Here is a 15,000-nt window from a genome sequence, read left to right on the forward strand (position 1 = left end):
ATGATGCACATAGTTTTCGCATTTATTGTAGAGATAACTACAGAATGTGTTGATTAGCATTAGAATTAATTCGACAGTACGTGAAAGGACGCCCTAAAACACCAACCCAAAATCTTCACAAAGTTTCTGACAGAATCTAAGACTCATTGCTGCAATAATGTTAATGTAAATTAGTGTCCTAAAACATATGCTGTAATAATGGCTTACATTTCCTTAACATTTCCAGTTAGACATTTGAATAATAAACCATTGAAATGTAATAATACTGTTTAAATAAAAAAAAAAAAAAAAAACGGTACACACAATGTTTAAAAAATAATAAATAAATGAATAAAATAGGTATGTAAAAAATTTCACCCAGAAAACATGATAGAATAAATGTCCTTGAAGACCTAGTTTTGAAAAACTTTGCTTCCTTGTAAATTTGTTGATTTTTTCCCACTCATAACTTGATTAAATTTGATTTTCCTTTTTTTTTATTACATTTTATTAAAAAACAACAAAATGAGTAGTAACACTTTAATTAAAAATGTGATGTAATAAAGGTAAAGGGCAAATATTAACCATATATGCTGTTTATATTGTTTGTAATTGGGATGAAGTAAACATCTGTAGAGTATTGTAACATAACATTTTTGATTGTGTTGAATTAAAAACCCAAAGATGCAGCGGGTCACCAGACCCACCAACACTGGCTGAGTAACAAACATACGAACGACATACAAGGGTTAATTTTTAAGAGCTTACTATTTGTATCCATCTAAGCTCTTCATTAGTTACTATTGCTCCTAAATCCTATTACTAGATTTAACTTTAATATCTAGTCTTTTCTTTTCTTTTCTTTTTTATAAATTATTAGTTTTCCAGATTTATGGATTAATTAGTTTTTTTTTTTTCAAATACATTTTAAACCTCCTCCAGAGCTCCTGGATTATATGTTAAATATAATGTGAAATAGAAGTTCATATAGTAACGAATATATGAGAACGAATGTACATAAATAATCCAAGGAATAGTTACTTTACAAAAAAAATAAAAAATCATAAATATATAAAATGATAAAAATGTTCTGTAATATTAATAAGTCTAGGCTTATAAGTATAATGTTTTTTATTCCAGATGTTCTCTGACCTTTCTCCTCTGGGCTCTTCTGCTCATTGTTCATCATGTTGATTTCCTGTTCCTCTCGTTTTCTGAGCATGTCTCTCTGGAACTTAGTGATGGAGCGCAACAGGTCTTCGCCCCCAAAGTCAGATGGAGGAAGTACAATGCTGCAGTCCAGGAAAGTGTTGATGCCATTCAGAAGATCTTGACGATCATCAGCTAGATACGCAGCTTCGTGGAACAACTGGAGACAAAAATGTTTTAATAAATACATTCATTAATAATGTATTATAAGCCCAATGTTTCTTATAATATAATCCAAAATTTGGGTTGTATACACACACACACACACACACACACACACACACACACACACACACACACACACACACACACACACACACACACACACACAAACACACCAAACTTATGGAACACCACTTTTTGATAATATTATGGTATGCAGGAACGAATATCAGAGCAAAATAATAGTATGTACTGGATCAAGTGCTATTTCGAAGCTGCTTGAATCATTGTTAGATCATCTGACCTTATCAGACATCAGTGTAGAAATTGAGCGTCCGATCTGGTGGTAGTCCATGCTGGAGGTGTTTGGTCCCAGTAAAATAAAGAGGAACCGCACAGGAACCGGAACCTCCAGAACCGAGTCCAGTAACACGGCTTCCTCCAAGCGAACAAAAGCCATAGTGGGCTGGTCCAGGAAGTCAACGCTGCCTGAAACATTAAGATATGAATATGGAATTTAAACATGTCATACTGTACTACTGAGAGTTATACTGACTATCTAAAGTTCTCTACATGGTTCTATGTTACCTTCACTAATATTCCCTTTCACTATTCTGATTCATATTCTCCTTTCTTAGTTCTAGTGCTCTAGATAGTGTCCCATAGTTAGTGCCCTTCATGTTAGTCTCATTCATGGTTTCATTTCCTTGTTAGAGTTGATTAGTTTTAACCCCTTAGACCAGCGGTGTCCAATCTTATCCACAAAGGGCCGGTGTCGGTGCAGGTTTTCATTCCAACCAAGCAGAAGCCATACCTGATTCCACCTGTTTAATCAGTTGTTCTTGGCTTTTAGTAGACTCTGGTGTGGCTTCTGCTTGTTTGGAATGAAAACCTGCACCCACACCAGCCCTTTGTGGATGAGATTGGACACCGCTGCCTTAGACCCAGCTATCTGTCTGTCTGTCTGTCTGTCTAATCATCAATCAACCAATCTTTCTATCTACTTCATTAGTCTTACTCCACTAGACTAACCTGATACCCCAGTTGCTAATTAGTAATTACCAGATTTACTATTTTCCTAGTTCCATTTTTTTTGCCCTATTTGCAATCATTCATGTTTTACTTCACTTGTTCACGGTTCTTACTTTTAATCCCCAAATCCCAGCCATCTGGTTCCAGCTCTGTACTTTATAATTGCTAAAATTACTGGTTTCCTGCTTACAAAATTGTTCCAGTCCTTCGTATTAGTTCCCTAATTTTCATTTTCTACTTCCAGTGCCCTAATATCAGCTACTTAACTCCTAGTCATTTATCTTCCCATTCAACTAAGCCTAGGTATTTATATCGAGTCCTGTAGTTCCAGTTCCATAATTTGCAGCCACTCTTGTATGTGGGTGACTGATTCTAGTGGACTTGTACTGTATGTGTACTCTAACAGATTGACCTCTTATCCAGATAATCCATATTATTACTAATGTGCAATATATAATGTACAACAAATAAAAACATAATAATATCACATGTAAAACTGATAAATCAGCAGCTTGCACTATACTTGTTAAAAAACAATAAGCAAATATTTTGATTGTGTGCTCATTAAAAAAAAAAAGTGCGTTCTTACCGACAAGTACCACTGTGGCTTCTGCATTTTCTGGAATTTTCTCCAGCAGTTTAAGCTCGTGTTTCGATTTTGATCTGTGCATGCCAGCAGCCATAGTCGCTTCTTTCTGCAAACATGTTATACACACAAAATATACACATTATCCAAATATTCACATACAAAACCTGGAAAGAAAATAACACACAGTTTAGCGCAATAGGGATTTCAAAAGCAGATACTCAAACACAATCAAACGATGTCAAGTATTGTAAAACGTGATAAAATAAGAAAGAAATACCTTGTTAATAATTCTAACCTTATTTCTATAATATTGTTGCAACTCATTATCTTTAAGATGCTTTTCTTAAAGTGTTTGCAGTATGTTCATCAAATATATATAAAATGTATATATATAAATATAAATATTGTTGAATAATGCTTGTATAATATTTTCTATTAATTATTCATGAACTTATAAAGTGTCACTATTTCTATTTCAAATATTAACGCTATCTTTACCATATACAGATAAACCTGATGAACACACACACACACACACACACACACACACACACACACACACACACACACACACACACACACACACACACACACACACACACACACACACACACACACACACACACACACACACACACACACACACACACACACACACAGAGTAATGTTGAGAACTCATTCATTAGAACTCAGTAACTGATATTGTTGTATCTCTGTCCGATTCCTCTGGTGTCCAGCAGGGGGAGACAATGTTCCCTTTTTAAGACGCATTTCACAACACTTTTTTCACGTGTCTACTTCCGAATTCCAGTTACAATTTCCCGCCCTGTATCTGCACTTCCTGTGTTAGCCATTCCTGTTTTTAGTCCCATAGTTTTAGTGTTCTATTTAAACATATTAAAAGTCCCTTGTTTATAATAATTAATGCATCCAGTTCTTTAGTTTAAACATATAGGGTCTGAGACACTTATGTATCCAGTCCCATAATTTCTCCACTGACCTGGTTGCTAATCTTAAATAGTTCCTATTTATTTATGTTCCCAGGTTCCCTCAAGTTTCAGACTGCTGGGTTCTAGCCATTGATGAGTCTACGTTCCTACTAGTTTTCTCATTTCTGTTCATTATTTTTTATTTCTTTCTTATCATTTTCTAGTCCTCTAGTTAGACCCCTGATTTTCATGACTCTCACCTCAACTGTATCAGGGTGTGTGTGCTGTGTGTTGTCGTGTTTTGTGTTTGTGTTCCCCATCAGTGGCTCGGTGACAGAAATCTCTGTCTGATGATGATGATGATGGTGATGATGATGGTGATGATGAGACATTAATGAACCGAGACTGGCTGTTGAGATGTTTCTAGGGAACGAGCTGTGATCTTTTTCATCACACGGGTGACTAAATGGGAGAACATATACAGATGAAACACACACACACACACACACACACACACACACACACACACACACACACACACACACACACACACACACACACACACACACACACAAACAGTTGAAACAAGTGATGCACACAACATAAAACATTAAATTGTCAAGATACAAGTGAAAATGTGGAGGGATGTGTGTGTGTCTGTGTGTGTGTGTGTGTGTGTGTGTGTGTGTGTACGGTATGTGTGTATATACCTGTGTTTCAGCAATAATGCTCTTAGTACGTTTGCTCTGTCTTCAGCTCTGATCTGGTCACTGATGATCATCTGCTCAACGACTTGGTGAGAAATTCCAGCTAATGTTTTCTGTTCTAGATCCAGCAACACTGTGCCTAAACAACAACATATTCTTCTTATTAGTATTATTAGCCCACGAAGTAGAAGTTGCAGTAATAATAACAACATCCATCCCTCCATCCATCCCTCCATCCACCCATCACCCCATCCATCCATTTATCCATCTGCCCACCCATCTATCCATCCACCCACCCATCCATCAATCATTCACCCCTCATTTTCTGTCCTGTTCATTTTCCGATCTTTCACAATCTCTCTCTCTCTCTCTCTCTCTCTCTCTCTCTCTCTCTCTCTCTCTCTCTCTCTCTCTCTCTCTCTCTCTCTCTCACACACACACACACACACACACACACACACACACACACAAACACACACACAAACATGCTACAGACAATTTATTGCGTACAACATATTTTTGGACTGCTGGAGGAAACCAGATTACCCAGAGAAAACCCAAACTCCACACACTAACAAAAGGCAGTAGAGGGGGGAACAAACCCTCAATCCTAATAGTAATTCTAATAAAAAACAAGCATAATATAATTACCATGTGAAATAGTTTTGCGAAGCTCCAGTAAACTACGGAAGGAGAGTGAGGCGATGTGTGGTTTTCCCCAGCGGTGTGTTTCCTCCTCTACATCCTCCTCGAACTTAATCCAGCGTGCTGTTTCTCGCCACTGCAGCTCCTGGTTCTTATCAACGATCAGTTCATTCAGCTCTACAAACACCTGTAGCACATAAATATAAATTAATTGAAAATAACCAAATCTCTGGAAATCTTTAGATCATCTATAATAATTTCTTGAAGATCATCATCTTATTAAAATCTATCTATAGTATTATTTATTAAACACGTCTCATTTTCATAATAAGATATTAGCTGTAGTTTCTGTGGTGCATTTTGTAAGAAACAATAGGACGATGCTAATTTTTATAAATGAGAGATTTTGTATTTTGTTCCGAGATGGTTTGAGGTGGACGAGACTGTATTAGGTACAAGAGCTGTGTATGAATCTGAATTAGCCATCTGCTTTCGTCAGCTATCCACATTACCACAAGGATGTAAACAGAAGTGACTTCAGTTCTCATTTCAGGATCTTCTAATCAAGAAGAATCTGAAGCATGGTGAATCATTGAGAATCAGTGGCCTAATCTGACTCTGAATACACAGAACTTTCACTTTTCACGTTTCCTGTTAGAAAATAATGCTACTTTACTTTAAATGCTACTTTAAATCAGAAGCACCAACTCAGCCATTTCGATTCATTTCAGTGTCACTTACAGTGCGATCTTACGCTGATCAGTAAAAAATACTCTGTAAGTCATGATCAAGTGCACAGAAAGAACAAACCTTGATGACAGGCTTTAACATAAGCATTACAGCTAGACTGAAAGCAAACCCGCTCTATTTTGCACACACACACACACGCACACACACACACACACACACACACACACACACACACACACACACACACACACACACACACACACACACACACACACAGTATTCAAAAACATCTCTAACCTGCTGCCTTTGTGAGAAGTCTAACAGCACCATGGTGTGTCACAAGAACACAAGGGACACTCTCACAGGAGAAGGTAGTGAATGCACACACACACACACACACACACACACACACACACACACACACACACACACACACACACACACACACACACAGCTAAGGTAAGGTATGTGAGAGTGCATTAATTAAACATGCCCCTGTGTGTGTGTGTGTGTGTGTGTGTGTGTGTGTGTGTGTGTGTGTGTGTGTGTGTGTGTGTGTGTGTGTGTGTGTGTGCGCGTGTGTGTGTGTGTTTGGGTGTGAGTGTGTGTGTGTGTGAGACCGGATCTCTCTCAGGTCTGCAATGGTCATGTATGTTTAATTAGGTTCTATTCACTCAGCTTTCGCATGACAAATAATACTGAGACTGACAGTGAGAACTAAATTCGGGAATAAACTGTGTGTGTGTGTGTGTGTGTGTGTGTGTGTGTGTGTGTGTGTGTGTGTGTGTGTGATAAGTGTATATATTATTAATATGTTTGTGTATTATTACCATGTGAAGGCAGGTGTGTGTGTGTGTGTGTGTGTGTGTGTGTGTGTGTGTGTGTGTGTGTGTGTGTGTGTGTGTATTAGATATGTCTAGGTTGGGTCAGATAATATTACACATATTATACTAATTAATTGTTTTGTTCTATTGAGCTTTATAACAATTCTTGTAACATTTGTATGGAGTAAAACAGCTTAAAAGGAAATAAGGATAAGAAAAATATGCTATAAGGAAAAAAGTGAATGACAGTCTTTTCCCCATCATTTTCTCCCCAGTTTGGTCTTGGTGCTGCGTGTTGCATCACAGTATAGCGTTACACAGATGTGTTTTAGCTGAAAGCACTCAGATAAAAACACTATCTACCTTCTTCAGCACTGATTCCGCCTATGATTGGCTGGTGGCACTTTGATTGACAGGAAACTGTGAGAACACCTGAATTCTCTCATCTCCTCTCTTGGCTCTTGATTGTGGCATCTTTAGGATTTGAATCTTGTCTATAGGGTGAACACTTGTGCCACTCGAGAGGGATTGAAGAAAAAAAAACCTTATGCTCTTTAGCTTTTTGACATCCATTATAAAATGAAGTGTAGTGTTTAGTGTGTGTCGTGTTTCTACGGAGAATTCCATGATTATGCTTTTATACGTGTCAAAATTCCAGATTAAAATTGTGCAGAATTGCCGATCCCATTGCTCGAGTGGGTGAAATACATTACTTGTTAATTTAGCGATGATGAATACCGTAACACTACGTGGTCTCAGAGATATTTTAGAACAAGTCCGGTGTTGTCAGGTTTCTGTTGTAAACTCCTGTAAGCATGTGTACACTCACCTCGTGTGGTGTGCGGTCGACTTTGCGACTGCGTGTGCTCGGCTCAGCGTGATCTTTATTGATGTGCACTGTGGTGGATTTGGTGCTTTTCCTCATCAGGTGTCTCCTCACGGCAGGAACATCCACGAAGCGGTGAGCTGGGAAATTTCAGCATATTTCAGACAGTATAATACACAAAATAATAGTGATTATCATGAAGTCATTGAAGAAAGAAAACTACTGTTGGATTTCACTTATGACTTTTACTCGTATGTTTAAAGGTGGGGTCTCCGTTGTTTGAGAAATGCTTCAGAAAACTGCGTTAGGCTGCCAAACAAAACAAATACAAAACAAACGTGTAGCCAATGAGCAGAAAGGGGCGTGTCTTGTCAATATGCGGCGGAGAGAGTGTTCAGTGCGCATGTGTGACATTAGCAGAAAGCGGTTTTAACATTGACATGGAGGATAAAAACAAAGAAAGAAAGCGAAGAAAGGCTTACGATAAGGTAAGAAGAAGGACGTGTTAATATAGGATCAGCTTTCCAGAGCCGGAGAGAACTGAACGTCTTCCACGTGAAACCGAGATAAACCTTTCACGGTACAACACACAGTACTACAAAAACACATTTGTATTACCATAGTATTACTCATTGAGTTCATTTATTGATAAAAATATCCCCTCGGCCAGCTGCCCCAACAGATTACGCCATAATACTCGTTTGGGTTATACTTGGGTTACACTTGTCTGGTGTATGTGTGGGGCGGAACTATCAAAACAGGGGTGGGACCCGTTTGGGTTAGAGGAGTGTTTGTTTTGGTGATTTCAAATGTTAACAACAGAGACCCCACCTTTAACTTCTCTGGTTCAATTATAGAGAAAGCTGCATCGTTTGTGTCATATTTATGAAATACTGCATCTGATAAATAATAGAAATTAACTTTTTAATATTTACTGTTCTTAAATTCGTGGAGAATGGGTAGTCTTAGAGAATAGCTTGAGGACGCATCCATAATAGAAAAAAAAAGAAACTCTATTTAGCATTTCTATCATATTTTGAAGAAATTCATGTAGGATTTGTCTTATAGGGAGAGAATGAAATAAAAGTGGAGATCGAAATGGAGAAGGGGGCGGGGCTACTAGGGTCTGATGCTAACAACACTGTCTGTTTAATATTATTATTCTCACTCACTCACTCATTTTCTACCGCTTTATCCGAACTACCTCGGGTCACGGGGAGCCTGTGCCTATCTCAGGAGTCTTCGGGCATCAAGGCAGGATACACCCTGGACGGAGTGCCAACCCATCACAGGGCACACACACACTCTCATTCACTCACGCAATCACACACTACGGACAATTTTCCAGAGATGCCAATCGACCTACCATGCATGTCTTTGGACCGGGGGAGGAAACCGGAGTACCCGGAGGAAACCCCCGAGGCACGGGGAGAACATGCAAACTCCGCACACACAAGGCGGAGGCGGGAATCGAACCCCGACCTTGGAGGTGTGAGGCGAACGTGCTACCCACTAAGCCACCGTGCCCCCCCTTAATCTTATTATTATTATTTATTTTTAATTATTAATATATTAATTATTTTATTTGGAATAATTCTGATTTTAAATTCAATTACATTTTTTTAAGTCCATTTTCATTCTATTTCTATTTTCAGTCCATTTGACTCTATTTTTATATAGAATTTTATTGTAACTTTATATATTGCCACTAATAAAAAGAGATCTATATGTTGGGTCTTTTAAATGAGCTCATGCACATCCATTGTGTGATTTATTTTTCAACATTTCACTGAGTTCTGCTAAAGCTAGAGACGTTGAAGTATGTGTGTTTTATGTCGTTTGTTATTGACTGGGAAACTGCGCACACACCTCCGAATAACGTAGAGGATCACAGGGAGTTTAACAGTTTTAATTTTAAATCTCAGCAGGGAACATTTAAGAAGAGAAAGCTGCCAAGGTGAACACACACACACACACACACACACACACACACACACACGCAATGAAAAAAGTAACATTTAAAGGTCAGTTTACAAATTAAAGTGAAAGTTGAGGCGTAAATACAGAATGGTTATCAGAACTTTATAAGAGAATATGCTGGTAAATTCAGCTACCCACCCATCCATCCATCCATCCATCCATCCATCCAACCATCCACCTATCCATCCACCCATCCATCCATCCATCCATCCATCCATCCATCCATCCATCCATCCATCCATCAATCCATCCATCCAACCATCCACCTATCCATCCACCCACCCATCTATTCATCCATCCACCCATCCATCACACCATCCAACTATCCATCTGTTCATCCATCTGTTCATCCATCCATCCAGCCATCCACCCATCTAGCCATCCATCCATTCATCCATCCATCCATCCATCCATCCATACAAACTGTGCATAGACAGATGGGAGATGCAGTAGTCAAACCCCCAACCCTGGAGGTACACCATTCTAACCCCTAAGCCACCAGGCCTCCTTTCTAAAAAATGTCTACAGAAAGAAAAATACAGTCATGTTACAACCTGAGTTATTTAAACTCACTCTTAATGTCATCCAAGTTGGCTGAGCCAAGCGCTTGTGTCTCTGCCTCGTCTGCAGGAATCCTCTCGTATTTTGCACTTTCGTTTCCTGTCATGTTTCCTGTCGGACTGGACGAGGTCAAAGTGCTGGGGTGAAATGTCACAGAGCTTGGGTTGATGGTCACAATGTGGTGCTTAGAGGAACTGTTAAAAAGGCAAATGACACAGTGTAAGTAATAAAGTAATAGCATTTCAGTTTTTGTATGAATTATGGTGATACGTTGCAATATCATCATCACAAGCGACTTAAAATATCGTCAGGAGGCCAAGCTGTCCTGGTGCAAGGAGAGACGGCAAACTAGAATAATGATGACATAAACCAAACTAAAACCTCTAAGCATTATTCACAAACATTGCAGTAATGCTGTATTAAATGAACCGCAGATTTTGTGACACACAGAACATTTGTGACAGAAACTGAACAAATTAAATACTTTGTTAGAACTTTGTCATGCGATTTCTGTGTGACCGAATCCCGTATTGTGTGAGCCGTAATAAGATCACATAATAATACAGTATAAGCCCAGGTTTACTTTATTTATGAGCGAATACTCAAACGATTAACAACGTACAGTAATAAGAATAATTTCAGTGACCTAAGAAATTAGAAAGATTTCCTCCACCGTATTACACTAAGCTGTCTGTTTTTTTATGCTACATGACATAAAGAAATGAAATCACTGAGACTCAAGAAATAGTGAATGAACACTATAATAGACACCTAGACAAAAAGACAGTTGCTAACATCTCTGAAAAAGTCTACAAGTGTACTGTAAATAAATCTGATACCAAGTTAGTAGACTGTAAATACATGACCAGGCTTTTACAAGTTTTTTACTATCATGCTGGAGAAAAATATCAACCGTGCTTCTATATATTGTTATGACATAAATGACATGAATCATGTGATATAATCGGCTCAGCGGCGAATAACACGAATAGGAATACACACGGGTAATAAAACACACTCTCATCTAAAGCACACTTAATACAGTAAGGTCTAAAATCATTGAAAGACTCACCATGATGTTAGAAAATTACACGTTATACAAATTCAACTATCAAGAGAAAAATACAGACATCGTCAAGTATCCACAGATCATACGCTCCAGAAAGAAAGAAAAAAAGGAGGATAATGGGAAAAGGAGGACCAAAAAAAAAGGAGCAGTTGCTATGGCAACAGTTCAGGAATGAGACAGGGTGTAATAAGTAACAAGATTCCTGCTGATACACACACCTAATAGGGTCTTGTGTTTAGGGAACTAGTTATATAATTAGGGGAGGTGGAAGCAGGGAGCTTGATATATGGAACAGGAAATTTTGAAAAAAAAAAAAAGGAAGTTGGTATCAAGGAATTAGGAAGCTGGATATACTATTCAGGAAGTAGGATATAGAGGAACAAGGAATAGGAACTGTGGTATAAGGAAAGGGAAATAAGGAAAGTAGGATCTGTACTTGGAGTACTGGAAAATAGCAGGTGAGTGGAAATAAGTGGAAGTTTCCAGAGAACTTTAATAAAACTGAAGATTTATTATTATGTTTGCATATGATTAGTTTCTATTGAGATGTTATTTTGATTTGGTGATCACAAATGTTTTTGGGATTTTGTCACATTGATGAAATAAAACATGGAAACACACATACGTGCGTTTTATGTCATCACATACTGTTTTTAATATAATCATGAAAACCTCATCATTTGCTTGCATCTGATAGCTGCACGTGATTCCGTCTGCCTGTGCTTCCTTATTATATCTGCCTGTGGTTCCTTATTATATCTGCCTGTGGTTCCTTATTATATCTGCCTGTGGTTCCTTATTATATCTGCCTGTGGTTCCTTATTATATCTGCCTGTGCTTCCTTATTATATCTGCCTGTGGTTCCTTATTATATCTGCCTGTGGTTCCTTATTATATCTGCCTGTGGTTCCTTATTATATCTGCCTGTGGTTCCTTATTATATCTGCCTGTGGTTCCTTATTATATCTGCCTGTGGTTCCTTATTATATCTGCCTGTGGTTCCTTATTATATCTGCCTGTGGTTCCTTATTATATCTGCCTGTGCTTCCTTATTATATCTGCCTGTGGTTCCTTATTGTATCTGCCTGTGGTTCCTTATTATATCTGCCTGTGGTTCCTTATTATATCTGCCTGTGGTTCCTTCTGATATCTGCATGTGGTTCCTTCTGATATCTGCCTGTGGTTCCTTATTATATCTGCCTGTGGTTCCATCTGATATCTGCATGTGGTTCCTTCTGATATCTGCCTGTGGTTCCTTATTATATCTGCCTGTGGTTCCTTCTGATATCTGCATGTGGTTCCTTCTTATATCTGCCTGTGGTTCCTTATTATATACTGTATGCCTGTGGTTCCTTATTATATCTGCCTGTGGTTCCATCTGATATCTGCATGTGGTCCCTTCTTATATCTGCCTGTGGTTCCTTCTGATATCTGTCTGTGGTTCCTTATTATATCTGCCTGTGGTTCCTTATTATATCTGCCTGTGGTTCCATGTGACATCTACATGTTATTCCACCTGATATCTGCTTGTGGTTCTGTGGGATATCTGCACCATTTTATATTTTGCTATTAGACGCTAAATATACAGTCCCTTTAGGATTGAACAATTTTGCAATTGCAAAATTCACGCGAGCTCTTCGGTGTTCAAAGGAGCTCATAAAATGGTATGAAAATGATCACAGTTTTTCCCTGGGATTCAGTCCGGGACACGCCATGTGTCATCATCATGAGGCACATTCAACCAAATCATCAATTCACGTGTGTTGAACATGGATACAGCCATTTCTCTTGCTCAGATGTGAACAGTTTGTGATAACTTGCAACAAATGTGTGTGTTTAAATCTCACTCACTTAGACACTGTTGTGTTGTCATTGTGTGTTTCAGTCTCAGGGTGTGTGAGCTTCCCATCTGCAGTAGCATTGTCTGTGTGTGTTGCTGTAATAGTGGGTTTGTTCTCCGCTGCGTTTTCTCTATCCACAAGGAAAACCTCGTCATCGTACAGGAAGAACTGAGACAAAAGAAAGAAAAAAAAAACACCTATCTGAACTGTGGCTATATTTAATGACTATACAATACAAAACGTAAAGTGAAAGTTTGACTAATGGAACCAAGCAGGTACAAAATACCCATAATGCTCTGGTAGTTTTGAAAAATAAGATGTCAGGATGTAGGGATTCATCTCTAAGTGGTATTTAGTTCACATTCTGTAGGAAATATGTATTGGGTTGTAGGGAATAGGGTACTATTCTGTCTATTTCTGTAGTTTGGGGTATTCACTTCTCTGTAGCTTGACTTCTCAATCAAGCATCACGTTAGTTCTGGCAGGCCATGTCGTCAAGCGTGCATCAGCTGTTAATCAGCTGTCCATGACACGCACCAATCCGATTACGACATTCATATTACCCAACCATTTAAATTCCCATTCATAGAGCCGCTTTCTAGCACGCGAGCTAAACTCCCTCCTCCAACCCCGACTCCACCATGCCGGAACCTGTGTTCATGTACCAGTTTATGTCTTAAATCTCCACATATTTTTCTCTCTCTCTCTGTGAAAATTTTTTAATTATTTATTTATCCATTTATTCATTTATATTCGCCAACAAAAAAAAACTCTATGCATGATTAATAGTTCTGTTATATGAGGGGTCCATTCTATTTTCTAGTCGCTGCTCTCCCCGCTCGGTCCATGCATGCACACGGACGGGCGCGTGGATTCCTGCCCAGTACAGAAGCATACCGCCAACACTAACTTTATTCATATCATCTAATAAATTCTCATTTGACAAAGTGATCCTGACAGAAATGTCATTTATATCTGCAGCAGAAAGAAGAACTCAAATCGGACCATTATTTAAATATTGAACATGTTCGCAGGTCACGTATTCAATATTATAAGAAAGTGTTTATTTGACTCATTAATATGACACACTTACCTGCACACCATCCTGCTTCTCACCCTCAGGTTTGTCACTGTGCTTTTCTTCCTCTTCCACTTCTTCCTGCACACTGAGATCAACACTCGGGTGTGTCTCTTTACCCCTTTTCTTTTTCCCAGTCTTCTTTTTCCGGCCATCGTTGTGTTTAGACAGCGGGTGACGGGTGTGATGTGACGAATGACGATGATCTGAGCGACACACATATATAGACAGACATACGGCGTTCAGCTCTTCGGTGTGAGTCGAGTGATGAAGATAAATTATGCTCGTGTCTTATAAACCTTTAAATACTGTATCTTTTGGACATCAGACTCGATACAGCCTGCAGTTTGTACGCTGCATGAATAGTGTTTTTTTTTTTGGTATTGTTGCATATTGTTGTATTGAAAATGTTTAGTGTGGTGTACTCACACAGGAAGTCCTCCTCGCTGTAGTGTCGGTGCTCCTTAGGCTCACGTGAAGTCGGGCTGAGAATCTGCTGAAATCTCTCAACACCCAAAGCTTTGTTCAGGTCTTCATCCTCCTCTTCCGCTATCGGAGATGTTGAAATGGTAGACGACACGGGCTGTAGAGAATGACACACATTAAAAAAGTATTCTCACCACTACCCTGTTGTTGATTGTTTTCCCATTAAATCTCAGCGGCATCATGAGTATTATCGCTACTTCTACAGCATCGATACTCCACTGTGATTTAAAATCGGTTCACAAGAACTATTTTCCGTGTTGAATAATTAGCCCTTTCAGAAATATATAATAATAGTACAAAATTAAATAAATAAATAAATAAATAAATAAATAAATACATTTTTATTAAATAGTTTTTTTCCCCCTTTACTCTGGAACTAAACAAAATATTTAG

General features: G+C 38.5%; 1 protein-coding gene across 4 annotated transcripts in view; it reads right to left on the bottom strand.

The window, feature by feature from the left end:
* The window catches only part of LOC113660682 (anion exchange protein 2-like), a 29,740-nt gene that overhangs the window by 6,451 nt on the left and 8,289 nt on the right, over positions 1–15,000 (bottom strand). For 3 of the 4 annotated variants that reach the window (XM_047808625.1, XM_047808626.1, XM_027174368.2), the window contains 11 exons: positions 14,551–14,704; positions 14,137–14,327; positions 13,054–13,211; positions 10,146–10,327; positions 7,596–7,732; positions 5,259–5,439; positions 4,611–4,746; positions 4,161–4,362; positions 2,972–3,077; positions 1,655–1,839; positions 1,132–1,348 (listed from right to left, as the gene is read on the bottom strand). In XM_047808625.1, the coding sequence (XP_047664581.1) occupies positions 1,132–1,348; positions 1,655–1,839; positions 2,972–3,077; positions 4,161–4,362; positions 4,611–4,746; positions 5,259–5,439; positions 7,596–7,732; positions 10,146–10,327; positions 13,054–13,211; positions 14,137–14,327; positions 14,551–14,704 (1,849 nt within the window). Of the gene's footprint in view, positions 1–1,131; positions 1,349–1,654; positions 1,840–2,971; positions 3,078–4,160; positions 4,363–4,610; positions 4,747–5,258; positions 5,440–6,239; positions 6,368–7,595; positions 7,733–10,145; positions 10,328–13,053; positions 13,212–14,136; positions 14,328–14,550; positions 14,705–15,000 lie in introns of those variants that run through there. The other variant, XM_047808627.1, reaches the window with a different exon arrangement.

Source organism: Tachysurus fulvidraco, chromosome 25 (genome assembly GCF_022655615.1).
Source record: "Tachysurus fulvidraco isolate hzauxx_2018 chromosome 25, HZAU_PFXX_2.0, whole genome shotgun sequence".
Taxonomy (NCBI): domain Eukaryota; kingdom Metazoa; phylum Chordata; class Actinopteri; order Siluriformes; family Bagridae; genus Tachysurus; species Tachysurus fulvidraco.